Source organism: Trachemys scripta, chromosome 6, assembly GCF_013100865.1.
Source record: "Trachemys scripta elegans isolate TJP31775 chromosome 6, CAS_Tse_1.0, whole genome shotgun sequence".
NCBI classification, from domain to species: Eukaryota; Metazoa; Chordata; order Testudines; family Emydidae; genus Trachemys; species Trachemys scripta.
Window position 1 is genome coordinate 71,262,099 of NC_048303.1, and position 18,745 is coordinate 71,280,843.

An 18,745-nucleotide genomic window follows, 5' to 3' on the forward strand; every position below is an offset into this window, starting at 1 on the left:
ATTCTATTGACAGTCAAAGATTTATTCTCTTAAGTCACTTAGACACATTTTAGAATCCCCATCTAACAGCACATAGGCTGACCACATTTTTAGAATTAAGATCTTGCAAATATTTCTTATAAATGGGCTTGTGCCTTCTCTTGCGATGTATGAGGTATGAAGGAGAGTTGGCTAGATCATTGGTCAGGACAGTTTCTGTGCCACATGCAGGCCTCAAGCTAGTGTGACTTAGATCTGAATCTCTCCAACAAAATGTGTGTGAGGAATTATGTGCAAATGTTGTGCAAATGTGCAAATGTTCTGCTTCTCTCTCTTCTCTTCTTCTGTTCCCGTCAAAGTGCCATCTTTTAAATATCTTTACCCAGCCAGTCTTTTTCTTTTCCTTTCTTTTTCTCTCTTTTCTCACTTTAATTTTCAGTGTCTCTAATGAGAGAAAATGACTAGGAATCCAGTCTGCTTCTGTGCTGTAATACTTTCCTGTGGAAGGTGTTTGCCATGTTGCTTAGTTCCCCATTGACTCTGCCAGTGGGGCAAAATGATGCCACAGAGAAGCATTCTTGTGAGCAGCAGTTCCAGAGAGTCAGTGATTCTGCAGTAAAATGAGTTATAGTCCTAGGTACGCAGGCCATTGATGGGATTCACCGATATAGGGCTGTCTGTTTCCCAAACAACTATTGAAATCTTATTCATACTGCTAGCGCACCTAGGCTTAGTAGAAAGTTCTTTGGAAAAATACCACTAATTATTATAATTTTCTTCCAGGTCGCTATGTTCTCACTTATACAAATGCCCTCTAGACAGTGATTCCCAAACTGGGGTTTGTGAACCCCTGGGGGTTCACAAAATGTTACAGGGGGTTCTTGGGGGAAAAAATCCCTAATGGCAGACAGAGCTGTCCATAGGGACCCCATAGGGCCAGCAGCCCAGAGCCCCTGGACTTCCAAGAGCTAAGTAGATCAAAGCAAGCATATCTATCACACTGAGATTTAAACTTCAAGACTCCTTATAAGAAATGGAAAGGGAAGTGGATATTTTTTGCTGTTTTTAAAATTAAATAGGCAGCTAGATTTCTTCATAATAATTTTAAAAACAATAAGTTTAAGCTTTGTTGTAACACGCGTTGTTTGCCTGGATTGCTCAGGACCTGAATTCTTGTGTAGGAGGAACTCTCCAAGTTGTCTTCTTAAATACCTTCATGCTGTTTCAAATCTGATACTCCTTGATGAAACATAGGAGCCTTGTCTTATAACAGGCTTATTCAAAGTGATACAAGCTACGAAAGGAAAGGGAGATCTTGGAAGAGTGTTGCCGTTTTCATAATGTAATAAAATACTGTAATGATGAATAATTAATAATAAATAATGTGTAATAAGCATGTCATAAAAACAAATTTTATATTTCCAAGATCACTACTTTTATAATTTATACTCAGGTAAAGGAGAAAATCCCTGGATATATTCATTTTTAGGAGGGGGTTCACGAGACTTGACATTTTAGTGAAAGGGGTTCACAGATTGTTAAAATTTGGGAACCACTGCCTCTAGAGAATGGTTTTGCTTGTTTCCAACACTAAAAGTCTGACTGATTCCTGTGATAAAATCAGATAATGATTTTTTTTCCCACTTGGCAGGTGGGAGCCGGATGGATTGGTAAATGTAAGTAGACTGCGTTGTAATAGGTTGATTTAGATTATTTTCTTTTTAATAAAAAAAAAAATCTAATATAATTACACATTCTCTCTTCTACAATGACTGTTGATAAAGAGAGCTTTTTCTAGAGGGAGAATTTTGTTGGTCTCTAGTGGGCTGCATATTTTAAATAGATGGGGCAGATTTTAGTACAGGAAATGAGTGCCATAATCCATGTGTGCCAGATCCTCATTTGGTATAAATAGGCACCACTCCCTTGAATTGAATGGACCTGCATTGACTTACACTGGCTGAAGAGGCTTAGTTATGTTAGCTACAAGAGCTAAAGAGTATGTGTGAACACAAGGGGTAGTAGGAGGCATATATGTAGGAGGCACATACTATTAATCTGTTTTTATGTGTATTCACCTTTAAGTGAATACACATAAAGGTGTGTATAATAAAGGTAAAGACAACACTTGGGCCTCTATTCAACATTCAGTGGCTGATGAGCAAGAGGACAATTTACTTCAGTTTATAAAGATGTCTTAACTTTCTTTTCCTCTAGTCATCTTATAACTTATAAAAATGCACGATTTTTTTTTTAAATAAACAAAGATTCTCACATTAGAGCTGGTTGAAAAATGAGATTCTCTTTTGAAAACTTTCCTGAAAAAATTTGTCCCTGTTTTTAGCTGAAATATTTTGAAATTTTTTGAACAGCTCTGACCAGTATTCTAATGAAATGGACCCTAAGCCATTTCCTCTTCATTAGCAGCCTATTATACTCATTGAACAGGATAAAGGACAGCGTAGAACCTTGAAGTGCCCTCCACAAGAGGCAGTTGACCATTCACCCAGAAGTACTCTTTGGTTCCTGTCAAAGAGAAAAGAGTGGAGTCTTGCATAGTCGCTCCATCTGTAAACTTTTCAGTAACAAATCATGGTAAATGGTAGCAATGGGTGCTGATAGATCTCAGAATATTAACATGGAAACCTGATCAGTGTCCATCCCCAAAAAAAGATAGTCAATTAATGAGATCAACTTCCTTGCCATTTCCAAGCTGAGAGATTGATTCATAGTAGTCAAGGAAATTTGTAGCTGGCTTCATTTTAACCATTTTGAAAATTTTCTCTAAAAAGAAAGATTGGAAACATGATGACTATTGGTAAGATTGTCTGTGCCAGAAAGTATCTCCTTGAGTCAGGGTGCTAAAGATGGCTTGCTTTGAGACACTGATCTCTGGCCCTCTCTGTCACTGACATTCTCCATCAACAGTGTTGTCCCTTTGTGATTCACCTACAGCTTCCCAAGCCCTTCCACAACCTGAGAGAGTAGCAGTGGTCAAAATCCTATGAAAGCAGAACTTGAATAGACTTCTTAAATTGGTTTATGGTACAAGTGTTCCTTGCCTAGTGAAAAGGAATGTTCAAAAACTGAAATCACATTTACAAACATTTCTGTCATGTTTTATTGGAATTTAAAATGTCATGGTATGATTGTTTAAGTGTTAACTAATGGCAAAGACTGTTTTAAATTCAACTACCTGGCACTTTTGAGTTAGATCAGAGAGGTTCTGACCTAGTTTTCTTTCTCCTTTGGGAGGGTTGGAATGAGTTTTAATTATCTCTCAGAAAGCACACTAAGAAATTGAAGGGTTTTGCAGTTTGTCTTGTTGACCACCCCCTTGAACTCTGTGATCAATGTCTTCCATTTTTGCTGTTTAATTAGTGCGCTGGGAGCGATCCCTGGGTTCCATTGTCAGGGAGAAGAATCATCCTATGACACCAGAGGCTGTGCAAGATAAATGGGAGAAGATCTGTGACTTTGATAATGCCAGCAAGCCCCGGACTATCCAAGGTAAAGGAGGTCTTTGGTATAATACAACAGTCTGGGGAAATGAATGCTCTAAGAGAGAGTTTTATAGAAACATCAGGTTTTTATTTTATGCTTTGTAGAAGGGAAAAAAGTCTGCTGAATCAGTTGAACTTCCCCTTCAGCTGTGTCCCATAAATCATTAAACACTTCTAGTAGAGTCGGGCCTTTTTAATGCTATTGCTGTGCCTTTGAATGCTTGTCCTCTTCCTCAGGGGTTTCCTAGCTAAGGTGCTCAATTTTGCTATGAGTTCTGTGTTTTACAGTCAGATTAAAGATAACTGTATATTAGGTTGTACACCAATGCATGCAAGAGCACTGTGTTAATAAGGAATGTATTACCTTCTCTACTGGAATCTTGGGTTACTGTTGAAAGTTTAAGTAAGGAAAAGCTTTGGGGTTAGGGACCCTCTGGCTTGACACTGGGGCTGTGATCTCCTCAGTCTCCTTATCCTAGATGACTTCTGTCAAAATTCTGCAACTACACCTGTATTCCCGCTTCATGGTTCTCCAAGGCCATCCACTCTAGGCTCCCAACTCCTCTCTTGGAAAGAGACCTGCATCTAACCTGCATTTTCTAGGCTACGCAGTTCTCTGAACTAACTTTATTTCCAGAAAGCCAGACTGCCTAAACAGGCCAGCATCTGCACTTTGCTTTCTCTTCAGAGGCTATGAACGTCATTGCTGGCAGTTGTAACTCACCAAGCAGCCCTTTATAAGCAAGTACATTTATTCTTAAGATGAAAACATTACAGAGAAAACATATTAAAAACAATAAAAGTTTCTCTGTGTGCTAACAACTTATTAGAGGTCACCCATTGGTCTTTATGGGGCTTCCGTAAGCCAAAGTTCTTCCAAAATCCCAAGAAGGATTGGGCCCCCATTGGACAGATGGTCCTGTCCATTTGCTGGATCAGAAAGAAGGGCATGAATCAATTTAAACACAGTCCTTTCTTTGTCTGATGATCTCCGGAGAATCCTGTTTGAACTAGTATATGTTAGCCTCTACTGGTGGTGGTTCTTCTCCGGAGGTATTGCAACCTGGGTGAATATGCCTAATCACTCCCCATTGTGCTTACTGGAGGAATTGTGGTCATCTTCCACCATGGAATTACATACAATCCCTAGCCCACAATAATACAGTAATATATCCTAAAGATATTGTGGGAGATTGCCATATCTGTCACAATTTCAGCTTCCCTTTGATGATCCACCTGACTCCACTGCCTCTTGCTTCATCTCCCTTGTGTCCTGATTTGACCAGCAGCTCCAGACCCTATGTACCATGTTAGTCACTGTCTCAACCCTGGTCTTTACAAAGCTCCTCTCTATGATGGCCACATTATCCTTTTCCGGTATTGCTCCCTGTCCACCTCTCCTCCCTTTCTGGCCAAGAGCATACTAATTTCTTCAGGGACAAAATTGGCACTATGTAGCAAGAGCTCTCATCCCTCTGCCTAACCTTCATTCTACCCATTGCCTCTGCTATTTCACTCCAGTGTGACTCTGGTATCTTTCCTGCTGCCTACCTCTAATCAATCCCTCATTCTGCTCCACCTCCCCTTCCATCTTCTGACTTTTCTCCTCCCCCATACTCTCATCCTTCTGTCTGTCTTACTCTCTCTCGGATGGCTTTTTCTCTCATCCTACAGATGCCTATTGTATATCTTTTCCAAAATGAAATTTCCTTTGACACCCCCTCACCCCCATTTGCCTATCCAATAATCATGTTCCTTCTTTCCATTACTTCTAAGTGTGAAATGTATATCTGTTGCTTTGTTTTCTTCTTCTCTTAGTATTGAATGTTGTTCTGACAGTGTGAATTTTGTTAAAGCACTTTGGGCAGGGTTGGGTGCTTCATAATGGTTTTAGGAATATCTAATTGAAATAAAATAACACTATTATAGGGTGGCCCTGTGGCAGGCTGTGGCACGACAGGTGCATTTCTCTCCTTCTGTCCATGAAAGGAAAATAGTTTCCTAGTGTCTGATATAAAACTTATCTCTGGGCAGTACTTCCCCCAAAACCTGATAGCAAAACCATTTTCCACAATAAACAAATGCATATAGCAGGTTTTTCCCATTTCCCCTCTCCAGAGATATATCAGCAAGTCATCGGCTCAAGATTCATTAGCAGCGCTTTGTTCTAAGTTCCTTTGGCCCCTGATCTAGGGACCACTCTCCAGGCCTCTCTATCTGAGGGTGACTTCACTTTCTACAATCCTTCACTCAGGTCTTTGCCCCAAGGACTCCCATGACTGCTGTGTTCCACTCCTCAAGGCCTCACTCCCTGTTAGTCCTGTCTCTGTTTGGGTGATACACCCTCCTGCAGCAACCTTTTTGCTTATGGGCTTGGCTTCCCCTGTCAAACTGGATCTTCGGCTTTTCCAAACTCAGTTCTCATCAATAGCTTTCCTCCAAGCTCTTCTCTAGCAGCTTACAGTTGATGCTCTCTTTCCAAACTCAGCTCTCTTCCAGCAACGCCTGTCAGCTCTTCTTTTCTGCTCATCTTTCCTCTGTGTCTCAAGCAGCTCTCATCTGCCCCTTTTCTGACTGACTCCGTCTGTGCTCTAAGGCAACTCTGAGTCACCAGTTCTCTCTCCCCTCTAGAGAGGCGGCCCAAGTTCCAACTTTAAGCCCCAGTCAGGAGTCAGCTGACTAGTCACTGGCCTCTTTCCTCTTAAATGACCCATGTCACCCTGTGACAAAAACTTTATTGGATCCCTAGCTTCTCCCCATCCACTCCAGTGAAATATCTCTTACTAATAGTTAATGACCTTTCCCTGCCCTTGTCCAAGAACTTTTTCTGTGCTCTCTTCCTGGAACTACTTTCAGCAGAGTCAGTCGCTCTTGACTGCTCTTGTTCTGTCCCATATACAAGCTCTCATCAAATCGTGTTGCTCTTTTCCTTTATGCTATCTCCAGAATCGGTGTCTTCCTCGTAACTCCTACAATAGAAGCCTTGGTCATCTCTTGCCGTAGATGCCTTGGTCATCTCTTGCCACAGCTACTGCAGCGACTTACTCTCTGGCCTCGTCACAGCTCATCGTGGGCACCACACTAGTCTACGTAACATTTTTCCCCAGCTGATCTCATGTCACTTCCTTCTTGGGATCACTTCTTACTTTCTTCAGAAATACAAAGCTGGCAGGAGCTACTAAAAGCCAAGTGAGATTGTTTTTTCATTCAGTCCCAGCCCTGTCAAATCTCCCTCCTTGAGTTGGTAATGCCTATATTTTAACATGCTTATGCATTGATTTTATAACTTCTGCTGCCACACTGGTTTTTATAACTTCTCTTCGGATTGATACAGCTATTTAGTTAGTACCCATCTTGTTCCCATAATATAAGAACTAGGGGCCACCAAATGAAATTAATGGGCAGCAGGTCTAAAACAAATAAAAGGAAATTCTTCACACAGCGCATAGTCAACTTGTGGAATTCCTTGCTTGAGGAGGTTGTAAAGGCTAGGACTATAACAGGGTTTAAAAGAGAACTGGATAAATTCACGGAGGTTAAGTCCATTAATGGCTCTTAGCCAGGATGGGTAAGAAATGGTGTCCCTAGCCTCTGTTTGTCAGAGGGTGGTGTTGGACAGCAGGAGAGAGATCATTTGATCATTACCTGCTAGGTTCACTCCCTCTGGGGCACCTGGCATTTGCCACTTTTGGTAGACAGGATACTGGGCTGGATGGACCTTTGGTTTGACCCAGGACAGCCGTTCTTATGTACCATACGTTTGCTCAGCACTATACAAAACGTAGAAAATCATAACTTCTGCCCCCCAAGGAGCTTGCAGTCTAAACCAGACAGAATTTAATATTTTATATTTTATATTGATGGAAAAAAGTATTAACCCAAAGTACTATTGTTTAACACAAGTAAATTTATTAAACCTAGAAATTCTTGGATGAGCAGAAAACCATTTGTTTATTGGTGTTGCAAAAAAGTTGTATGATCTGCAATTCTCCTGCAAATCAGCATAATGCATACAATATATTTTTCAGGGTATTTCACTTTGGACAAATACAAAATAAGAGAAACGGATACAAAAGGCAGTATAGGATACCCTATTAATACTTAACTATATTGCATTTGCTAAAGTTGAAGATGTCTCAGTAACATTTTTCTCTCACACCCCCAATGTCATCTTCTGCTTTAGTGTGGTGTTATGAAAAGGACTGTTATGTCAAAAATTCAGCAGCATGAAGATAGAGGTGTAGCTGGGCTTTGAGAGAATGAGCCCTTGTTTAATCTCTCATATATCTGTGAGAATTAGCAAAAGAGTTAAAGAAAACTCTGAAGAAATTTGATAGGTCAATAAATTTTAATTTTTCAGTATGATGCATTAGAAAGTTTTTTCCCCAGTATTTTCCCAGAAAGTTTTCCCCTAGCATGAAAGTCCCCTCTGTAGTGCCTAAAGGCATTCAACTGTTAAATAAGGGAAACAAATTAGAATATTTGCATTAAAAAAGTACTTTATATATCTGCAAGTTCAAGTGCTCCCAAAAGATTTCATTAAAAACTATTACCAGTATTAATTTAAGTAATTGGATGCTGTGAAAAAGCAATTATGTACTAAAAATTATATGCAATTAAAAAAAATACGAATTAGCTAAAGCATTTACCTTTAATTTGCAAAAATATCCCATAATCAGAGATGTGTAGCTTGACTCAGCACAAAAATAATTTGGAAATTTTGAATGAGTGGTCTGACTTTAATTCCTTCTAGATTATAAGGGGTTGAAGTTTGTGCGACATGTCATTTGAAAGGTAATTTTCCTTACATTTGTAATAATCTTTAGGACTGGACCTACAATTTTGGCATGAGTTAGTTGTGATTTTTATATAGCTATTACACAGTTTTTTTTAGACTTCTTAGAACAACATTATTTTACAAAGAAACTCTTAGTGGAACTCATTAATTTTTAATATAAACAAATTAAATATTCAATACCTATTGTTTAGATGGTAACTCATTTAGGCCCTAATCTAGCAAAACACTTAAGCATATGCTAAAGTTGAGTACATGTTTAAGTGGTTTGCTGGATCAATGTCCTAGTGCATATGCACTGAATTCTGTGAATAACTGCAGGGAGCTATCTCAGATGAGTTTCACATACTAGAGATAATCTCATAAGGCAAAGCAAATCTGACTGGATTTTCTAAAATCATTCTAAGTAAAAATTTCCCAATTTGCCTTCCACCATTCTGTAATATGTTTAGAAAGTTTTTTTCAGTTTTAATTTGACTCATAATACTTGATGGGTAAATCAAGTCACTGAAGGAAAAGAGCAGTCTAGTTGTTTCTGGATGTGGTTATCTAGGTTTTGCTGTTTTGTTTTTTTAAAATTGTTGGTGATGTTTTTAAACAGCCAGACCATTATCAGGGAGTGGCCAATCACTTTTGTTTATCTTACTAATTCTTTTCCCCCCTACATTCTTTTTGTTTGTTTGTGTTGCTCTACTGCTTAGAGGACCAAAGGGCTCAGTTGTGCTAGTCTCTGTAGAAACGTGATGGTCCTTGCTTCAAAGAGTTTACAGTCTTACTAGACAAGATAATGTGTGGGGAAGGGGATATAACATACAAGCAGAATTAACAGCCTGATGGTGTGTCTGCATGATGTTCTTCTGTGCTTTTTTCCCCTCTTTTGGATTTTTTGAATTAAATAATTGCTGGGACTCTTAATATTATTTATTTAAATGTATTCTAGGGCAGGGTAAGTGAGTGTGGGAAAGAATAGTCAGAGGAGGAAGGTGAGATAGGAGAGGAGTGTGGAGGGCAGTTGAATGAGACCAAGGTGTAGAGCAAGGATCAACAACCTTTGGCACGCACCCCGCCAGAATAAGCACCCTGGCGGGCCGGGCCGGTTTGTTTACCTGCCCCATCTGCAGGTTGGGCCGATCGTGGCTTCCACTGGCCGTAGTTTGCTGCTTCAGGCCAATGGGGGTGGCAGGAAGCAGTGGCCAGCACGTTCCTCGGCCTGCACTGCTTCCCACAGCCCTTGTTGGCCTGGAGTGGCGAACTGCAGCCTGTGGGAGCAGGGATCAGCCGAACCTGTGGACCCGGCAGGTAAACAAACTGGCTGACGAGCTGCGTGCCAGAGGTTGCTGATCCCTAGTGCAGAGACTGAGAGGGAGAGGGTGGGTTGTAATTGGAGCTGGCAGCTGATGAGCAGACAAAGAAAGTAAGTGATCAGCAAAAACCACAGAAAGCCATCTGATACTAGACTGCCTGGTCTTCTTTGGTGTCTGGGGCAAGGACCATGAGTTCTCCTCCTACCAGTTTAGATTTCAGATATCCTGTTTACTGTTTAGTGTATAAATAACCAGTATTTCCCTTTTTTAAAAAAAGAAACGAAAAAAGCACTAAGTTTGAAACCAGATCATACACGCTAACTTACACCCCACATAATCTTGATGAAGTTGAGTGTTCTGTTCTGTTGCATTAAAATCTCCTCCCACACTCAATTTATGAGGAACAAAAGGATGATGACTTACTTTCAACATGATGATGACATAATTTTAACATGAAAAATTTTGTTGCCATTAGGCAACACACTCAAATTCTGGATTAATTTATGTCTTTGAGCTTCTGCATGGGCAGAAATATTTTCCTTCTAAAGGTCATTACATGGCAATCATGTGTGTTTTTTTTTTTTTTTTTTTTTTTTTTAACTTTTACGTTTTTTACAGCACCCAAAAGTGAGCTAGTGACCTCACCAAATAGCTAGCTGGCACATGTCTGAGCCTCAAAGAGCGTATTGTCTGCTTCCATATATGGCACAACAAAGAGGGTAATCTCACTCTGGGATGAGATTGTGAGAGGAAAGACAGTGGTCCCAGCAATAAGATTACACAATTGGTCAGCAAAGGTGTGTCCACAGCACAGCTAAACACTCTTACAAAACACCTTTTATTAAATACAAATATAACATTTTTTTATTAAGCATGTTAGTTAGTTCTCAGCTTTGTGTATATATGGCAGAACTGGGCTGATTATCCTGTGGCCTAGCACATGACCCCAGTGGCCTGTCCCCATTCTCTGGAGACACCAGATGGTGCAGGAGCTCCCAAGTTTCTGGATGGGGGGTGGAGAGAGAGTTGGTCGGGGCAGACATAAGGTTGCATGAGCAACTATAAATCTGGCATCTCCTAACTTTCAAGAGCTTGACTTTGCAACCTAAATAATATGCTTTTAACCTTTATTTTATATATTTTTATATATATATATATATATATATATATATATATAATATAAAAAACATATACATACACATATATACACACACACACACACACACATTATATATATAAAATAATGTAATAGTGCGTGCGTGTGTGTGTGTGTGTGTATATGTGTATGTATATGTAATTTACGGAGTGCCAGCCATATGCTAAGAATAGAGCTAGAAACAAAGAAACAGTTATTCTTCTGAAGTAAGAATTAATTATTGTATAATACAAAGTAGTTTACTTTGAAATGTGTGTTAGTTTTAATGTTTTTGATGTAGTAATGTCTTTTTCAATTTGACAAATCTGTTAATTCACATGATGATAACATTCACAAGACACTTAAATATAAAATATCAGACATTTAATGTAATCTAATTTCCTCGGAGTCTTGGTTGGATGCATTGAAAATGTAACCTTGCATAACAGGAATGAGTCATGTCTGGTCAATTGCTAAAATATCATTGTAAATCTAATGCTGTAGGTGGGACTGCTGTTTCCTATGCCAGGCAGCAGCAGGTCAGTGGAGATTAAATTGGATTAATGTGTTGAGACACAGCAGTTGCACACTGCTGTAGCAGTACTTTTTAGAAAATGGGAGGAATATTGGTCAGTTGTGGGGTTCTTGACTGTATAAGTTTAGCGAGCAAACTGCTCACAACGTTGAAATTGATCCTTTATTTAATATAGTGTTCTTTTAAAAACAAAGCAAAAGTACCCTCCATTCTCACATCTGATTGCAGCGATAATATTTTAATGGCTTACTTAAAGCCTTTCAGACATCTGAAGAGCATCTTTTAAAAGCGATCTTGTTTTTAAACAGTCATGAAAAACATATATTAACTTATACTTGCTACTGTGAAATAAATATCTCAAGAAGTTCAGTGCCTGACTAACAGGCATATCTCACACTCTAGATGTCTTCGCTGTGAATTTAAAGAACAGTTAATCAAATTACAAACCCAGCAACCCCCTACAAAAGTCCTTCCCCAAAAGCCAACCTCCATCAAGCCCTCTTTCTCCCCCACTCACCCCCAAAAGATGTGCCTTGCAAAGTGCTCTGAAGATGAACAAATCTGATCTGAAAGTACCCAAGAGAGGATGTAGTTCCAAAGCTGAGGGCCCCTCATTCAGAATGCTCTACCAATTGCTCTTTCAAAGTGGATCCAGGTCAAATGCTGCTGCTGACCACAATTGCGGCAGTAATGCATGGAGAGACACAAGTATCTCAAATAGGCTGATCCCAGGCCATTTAGAATCGTAGAAGTGTAGGACTGGAAGGTACCTCAATAGGTCATCTAATCCAGATCCCTGCACTCAAGGCAGGACTAAGTAATAACTAGACTATTCCTGACAGGTGTTTGTCTAACCTGTTCGTAAAAACCTGCACAACCTCCCTAGGCAATTTGTTCCAGTGTTTAAGGTTAAAAAACCGTTAAGAGGTTTTTCGTAATGTCCAACCTAATCCTGCCGTGCTGCAATTTAAACCCATTGCTACTTGTCCTATCCTTGGAGGTTTAGGAGAACAATTTTTTACCCTTCTTGTAACAACCTTTTACATACTTGAAAACTGTTATCATGGACCCCCTCAGTCTTCTCTTCTATAGACGAAACAAACCCAATTTTTTCAATCCTTCTTCATAGGTCATGTTTTCTAGACCTTTGATCATGTTTGTTGCTTCCTTTGGACTTTCTCCAATTTGTCCACATCTTTCCTGAAATGTGGCACTCAGAACTGGACACAATAATCAGTTGAGGCTTTATCAGTGCAGAGTGGAAGAATTACTTCTTGTGTCTTGTTTACAGCACTCCCGCTAATACATCCCAGAATAATGTTCACTTTTTTTTGCCATTAGTGTTACACTGCTGAAATAGGGCTTTATGGTGCGGGGGAACCCAAATCACTAACCTTAAAATTTCATCCAGACACTAATAAGCAAAGATTCCCAAAGCATAGGTATCGTGCTCCAGCCAAGATGCACCACTTAAAAGATGGGCTTCACCATTCTGTACTAGCATAAGTCTCCAGATGCTTAATGCATAGTTCCGTATAAAATGCATATCAGGAATCTCATTTTAAGATAATGTCAGCATGAATCATGGTAGCAAGGTGCTCATCCGAAAAACTGATTCGGTCTTCTAGCTAGAGGCAAATGGGAGGGACATTCTGTGGTTGGTTAGCAGCTGCTGGGGAAACAAAACCACCCCCAGATTTGCAAATTCTAGTAACATTTGAGAGAGACACACCCTCCCTAAGAGAGGCACAAACAATCCTTTTGATAACTTTAGGGTTGCCTTTACCCAGACTAGCCACCATTTCCCATTGGATCTGAAGCTACAGTCTGCCTCCAGCAAATATGGCCACCACGTCACATTGTTTCAAAGGGGGTTGAGGCTAAGCTACTCTCTAGAAAGATGGTGGCACCTCAGACACTATGTGAGGACCAGGCAGATAACAGGAGACTGTGAAGGTGCTGGGAATCAGAGTGGGGGGCGGGTGTTGAGGGGTGAGTTGGGAAGCAGGACAGGAAACTGATAGGGTGGGTGCAAAAGAATATGGGGGCACAGGGCAGGTTGAGGGGGCTGCAAGAGAAGGTGGTGGGGAGAAGACTGAGAGGGTGAGGGAAGGAATTACTGGGGACAAATGAGTGTAAGAAGCAGGGGAAGAACAGGAGACTGGGTGGCAAAAACAGTGGGAATTTCAGTGGGGCAGTTCCCTATCTTACCTAGTTAGAGGGAGATAAAGAGCAAAAGAGTATGAATCACAGCTCATTACTTAGTGCAGAGCCAGTAGAACACCTGTAGGATGTAATTGCCACACATGGTTTGTAGGCATCAGTAAGGTACAGAACTAAAATCTGTTTAGAAAAATCTGTATATATTGAATCACCCCTGCCCCCATTTTTTATTTTTCCCATATGTCATTGAAAGAAGGATCTACTTTTGCAGGGTTCTTTGGCTATTTTTAAATCATTTGTTCCCTTTTGTTTGTTCCAGAGTCGGTAAGCTTACTGAATGATGTGCTAAGTCAAATAGAATCTGAAGGAGTTTCCATGAATCCCACAAGCTATACTAGATCCGCTTCTTCAGGCTTTGACCCAGTAAGTTAAAATTCTTCTGCAAGGTACTCATCTTTTAGCTATCAAAAGACCCAAAGCAAGGACAAGCTTGCTCACAGCGTGTGATCAGATGCTTTGGCTTGCTTTCTGTAAAGGTCGCTTTTTAGATGTGAACTAGAGCAGAAATAATAAACTCGCACCCTATTCTCCTCTCATTTTCTCTAATTGGCGGTAGAACTTCTGAAGTTATAAATTAAACTATCAGACTTACCACCTCTTGCACTTTGGAGCATTCTGACACCCTAAATAGGATATTGTTCAGAATGAGGGTGAAGACACTACATCTCTGTTTTTTACCTGACAGACAAGGCTTTTTGTGAAGTGCTCTTTTTCTTATCTTTCACATGGCTGATTTACCTCACCCACAAGTTCTAGGTGGGATGAGCTGTCTATTATGGTGCTAATTATTTCATTAGTGTTGGTCTTTAATCACGATTGTTTATTGAGCTGTCCACTGTAATGTTGTTTTTCTTTGAAATACTGCATAATGTAATTTGCAGGATGTGGTTTTTTATTGCCATATATTCTACGATGATATAGACAGGGCATCCTTACAGTATATTTATTGTTATGGAATATATTTAAAGGAAAAAAAAACAAATACCACTTCAGTTCCAGAAATATCTTCCCTGTGACATGGCATGTAAGTAGGGCTGTTGGTAAATTGCAGTTAACTCACTTGATTAACTAAAAAAAATTAATCGCGATTAAAAAAGATTAATTGCAATTAATCGCACTGTTAAACAATAGAATACAAATTAAAATTTATTAAATATTTTGGATGTTTTTCTACATTTTCATTTTTATTGTATTCTGTTTGCAATTGAAATCAAAGTTTATATTTTTGATTATAAATATTTGCACTCTAAAAATGATAAACAAAAGAAATAAGTTTTTTTCAATTCACCACATACAAGTACTGTAGTGCAATCAAATGTAGGGGTTTTTTTGTTACATAATTGCACTCAAAAACAAAACAATGTAAAACTTCAGCACCTACAAGTCCACTCAGTCCTCCTACTTATTCAGCCAATCGCACGATTAATTTTTTGGATCGTGTGATTAATTTTTTTGGATCACTTGACAGTCCTACATGTAAGTAATCATAGCACGGTTGTTAATATATTACGTTGAAGCTATATGATGATTGTGCCTGCAGAAAGTAAATTGAAATCAAATACTACATAGCATTTAACTTTGAATTATACTATATATTTTTAATCCACAGAGCAAATATGTTGGCCAAAAGTTGCCCACAGTGGTGTATAATTATACTCACTTGCAACCGATTTTGTACGCTCTTGGTGTGGGAATGTCAACCCAGGATCCAGACCATCTAAAATTTCTTTATGAAGGCAGTGAAGAGTTCTGTTGTTTACCTACCTTTGGAGTCATCCCAGCTCAGGCAGCTATGTGGGATGGTGGACTTTCTAGTGTTCCAGGACTCAACATTGACTTCACAAAGGTATGTATGATTTAGACATTGCAATTTATTTTGTGATGCATGCTATATAAACTGACTGTAAATGGCTCAGTATATATACCAAAACTTCAGAGATCGCTGTTGTTCTAGAAAGAGAAAAAGTAACAGGCTCTGATTTCTTGCAACCCAGGGAAAAACTTGTATTGAAATGAGTTACCTACCTCTCTGGTATAGCGTTCATGTTTTTTTTTATTTTTCCCCTAAGCTGCATATGAATCACATGTCTGTCTGTCTCTCTCTCTCTCCTCTCTCTCTCTCTCTCTCTCTCTCTCTTTTTTTTTTTTTTTAAAGTGGGAATCTTGCTTGAAGAGCAGCATCCTCTTTATTAAAAACCAAAAATCTTTATCTAGTTCTGACTTCTTTTTTTGTTAATGGAGGGATTCTATTTTTGAGCAATTTCTTTTGCTCTTTCCCGGGATGAAGCTCTCTACCATAGATAATCTAGAAAGCAAGTACAATAGGTGTAATCTTTGCTTTTTTTATTTAGTTGACAGTGTACAACGGTGCACACACTCTTCAAACTGTGTGTATCTACATATATCTATGTAAACATTTAGCTATATATATATATATGTATATTAAACAAGGATAAATTATATAAAGCTGCATTCTTCAAGAATATGATGGCATAAAAAATTTAGTATTTCATAGCTGAAATACGATTTTTAAAAAGCTTAAAAATGTAAGATTTACGGCATTTTCCGTACTGGGATTGTGGTCTGCATAAAAACTAAAGAAAGCTATATAAATGGCTCTGTTATTTTTGTCACTATCCTGCCACCCCCAGAGTTTTTTCATAGCTGTCTTGACTTCAAACTCTGAAGTTTCCTTTAAAAAGCAAACAAACAAAATCCAAACACCAGATGGCCAAACCCCTAACATTATGTATGTATTGAACCAGAATCACTGCTGCTGGCTTTTGTGGACTGCACATGGGATGTCCTGTTATGTTTGTGAGAAGCTAAGGAAAAAACATAGTGCTCCATAAAATAGAGGGAGGCCCCCTCAAAAGGTTGTAGTGTCTATTATTCTTACCATGTTCTACACATAGGCTATGGGAAGAAGAGCAACATACCGTTATCCGCATCCTGGGAATGGTGGTATAGAGCCAAATGTTATCCTCCCTCTCTCGTTGGTTCCGTACATTAAAGTAAATCACAGTCAAAAGGCTCTTTGGTCATCTCCCCTGCAGTGTTGTTTGTCTTCAAATTCCATGTATTACAAATCTGAGTGGTTGTTACCTTATCTAGTAACACTGAACATTCAAAGCACTGAATTATAGCTGGGATATTTGTTAAAACATTTTTTAAAAGGTTTACTTTTACACCTGAACTATTTTTTAAAATAATTTTAAACCTAAGAACTTGGTGTTATTCAGTGAAATCACATTGCTTAGCATGAAATCTGCTGCTAATTGAGAATCTATAATAGATGCTCAGAAGGAGTGAATGAACAGTTAATCATAACTTTGGTGCTGGACATTATGAAAACTGGATTCCACTTCAGAAGTTTTGTCAGTGATTAAAAGGATAGCATAAATATGCTGGAAATATTTTAACATTTACTTAAAATTTAGGAAATCTGACATTTTCACTGCTATCCCTCTCATTGACATTCTGTTTTGAATGCACTTCCATTTAAGATGATTTCTAAGGTTAGAAAAGAAGTTCTGCAGCTTGGAGTGTTCAAATTTTTAGTAATGGGAAATGCTTATAAATTGATGTGTGTGTAGTCTCATGCTAACTGATTTATTCTGTTTGAGTTATTGACACATGATGGGGTAGACGACAGAGGTTAACCTGGCAATAAAATTGCCCATATTTATCTTTTTGATGGCTTCTTCCTAATTAGAATTTTAGAAAAATAGAAATGTAGGGCGGTAAGGGACCTGCAAAGATCAAGTCCATCTGCCTTGGCTGAAGCAGGATTAAGTATACATAGACAATCCTTGACTGGTGTTTGCTAGCCTGTTCTTAAAAACCTCCAAGGATGGGGATTCACCTGTTATGGTACTGAACTATCCTTGTAGTTAGCAAGTTTTCCTTAATATCCAACCTGGATCTCCCCGTGCTCAGTATGTTCAACGAAAATACTGTGTGATTGTAAGTCAGGGCTGATTGTGGAAGGCTGCTTGATTTTAGGCTGTTACCAACAACTTCCTAAGATGTGTGTGTCAAAATAATTCCTGCACTCAAAGTAATGTAACAAAATATTCTGAAATAATGAACTTGTCAATTTCAACTGGTATTTTTAGTGCAGCTAAAAATATCCAGGTGTGGAAAGAACTTGATATAATTTCTCACTGCTCTGTTTTGTAGCAATATGTTTTCATTCTGAACACATTTCCAAAATATCTGTATCTACATATTTGCTTATGACAGGGACGGGGGAAGTTGTGGCAAATGATACTGATTGTCATTATAGTGCTGCTTATTTTTACACAGCTACTGCATGGTGAGCAATATCTGGAGTTATATAAACCACTTCCAACCTCAGGTCAGTCCTTTACTCTGATGGTTTCATATTCACCATGACAGCACTTCACTTTTCTTTTGTATCAGCATTACATAAGGAAATACGGATACATTGTTTAGAACTGGTTTCTGTTGCAAATTTACTCTGTATTTTGTTTGTGTTGCTTTATCATACTGGTGTTGGAACTTTCCAATCAGCTGTCCTTTTAAAAAAAAAAAAAAAATCTGATCAGATGGTGCATTTTTTTTTTTTTTTGTTCTAACAACTATAGTTTATATTTGTTGTGATGTACTTAGTAAAAACAAGGTAACAATTGGCTTTCTGCTGAGCTGCCTGAAAAAGAATATTCAGTTGCTCACTAAACATAAATTAGTGTGCCTTCACAGTGTGTTATATATAGCTCATGATCAACTCATTAATTAGACTTAATTAATTACCTCTGGGAGTTGATATTACAAATTGTCAGAATATGTTTCCAGAAACTGTACTTTGTTACATAGTCAATTTCATTCTTTAAGTCTCCCAGACATAGGGATGTAAACAAAGTATGTTTTAATTTTAGAAAGACAAGCTGGACCAAATTCTGTTGGTGAGAGCGAGAAGCTTTTGACCTTATAGAGATATGAACAAAGACACACTTATCCCTTGCCTTCAAAATTTTCATTGAAAAATGTATTATTGGATAATCAGGTCTATGTCCAAAGAGATTATATATTTCTGTTTTATAAGACTTCACTAAGTACAAAGATAAGAACAACCATATTGGGTTAGACCACTGGTCCATTTAGCCCAATATTCTGTTTTCTGACAGTGGACAATGCCAGGAACTTCAGAGGAAATGACAGAAGAGGCAATCATCAAGTGATCCTTACCCCCTGTCATCCCCTCAGAGCTTCTGGCAAACAGAGGCTAGGGACATTCAGAGCATGGTT

At 38.7% G+C, this 18,745-nt stretch overlaps 1 protein-coding gene across 1 annotated transcript in view; it reads left to right on the forward strand.

The window, feature by feature from the left end:
- The window catches only part of HSD17B4 (hydroxysteroid 17-beta dehydrogenase 4), a 107,599-nt gene that overhangs the window by 31,189 nt on the left and 57,665 nt on the right, over positions 1-18,745 (forward strand). Inside the window, exons 10-14 of the mRNA XM_034774494.1 lie at positions 1,631-1,655; positions 3,361-3,489; positions 13,734-13,837; positions 15,084-15,320; positions 17,783-17,834. Of these exons, the coding sequence (XP_034630385.1) occupies positions 1,631-1,655; positions 3,361-3,489; positions 13,734-13,837; positions 15,084-15,320; positions 17,783-17,834 (547 nt within the window). The remainder of the gene's footprint in view (positions 1-1,630; positions 1,656-3,360; positions 3,490-13,733; positions 13,838-15,083; positions 15,321-17,782; positions 17,835-18,745) is intronic.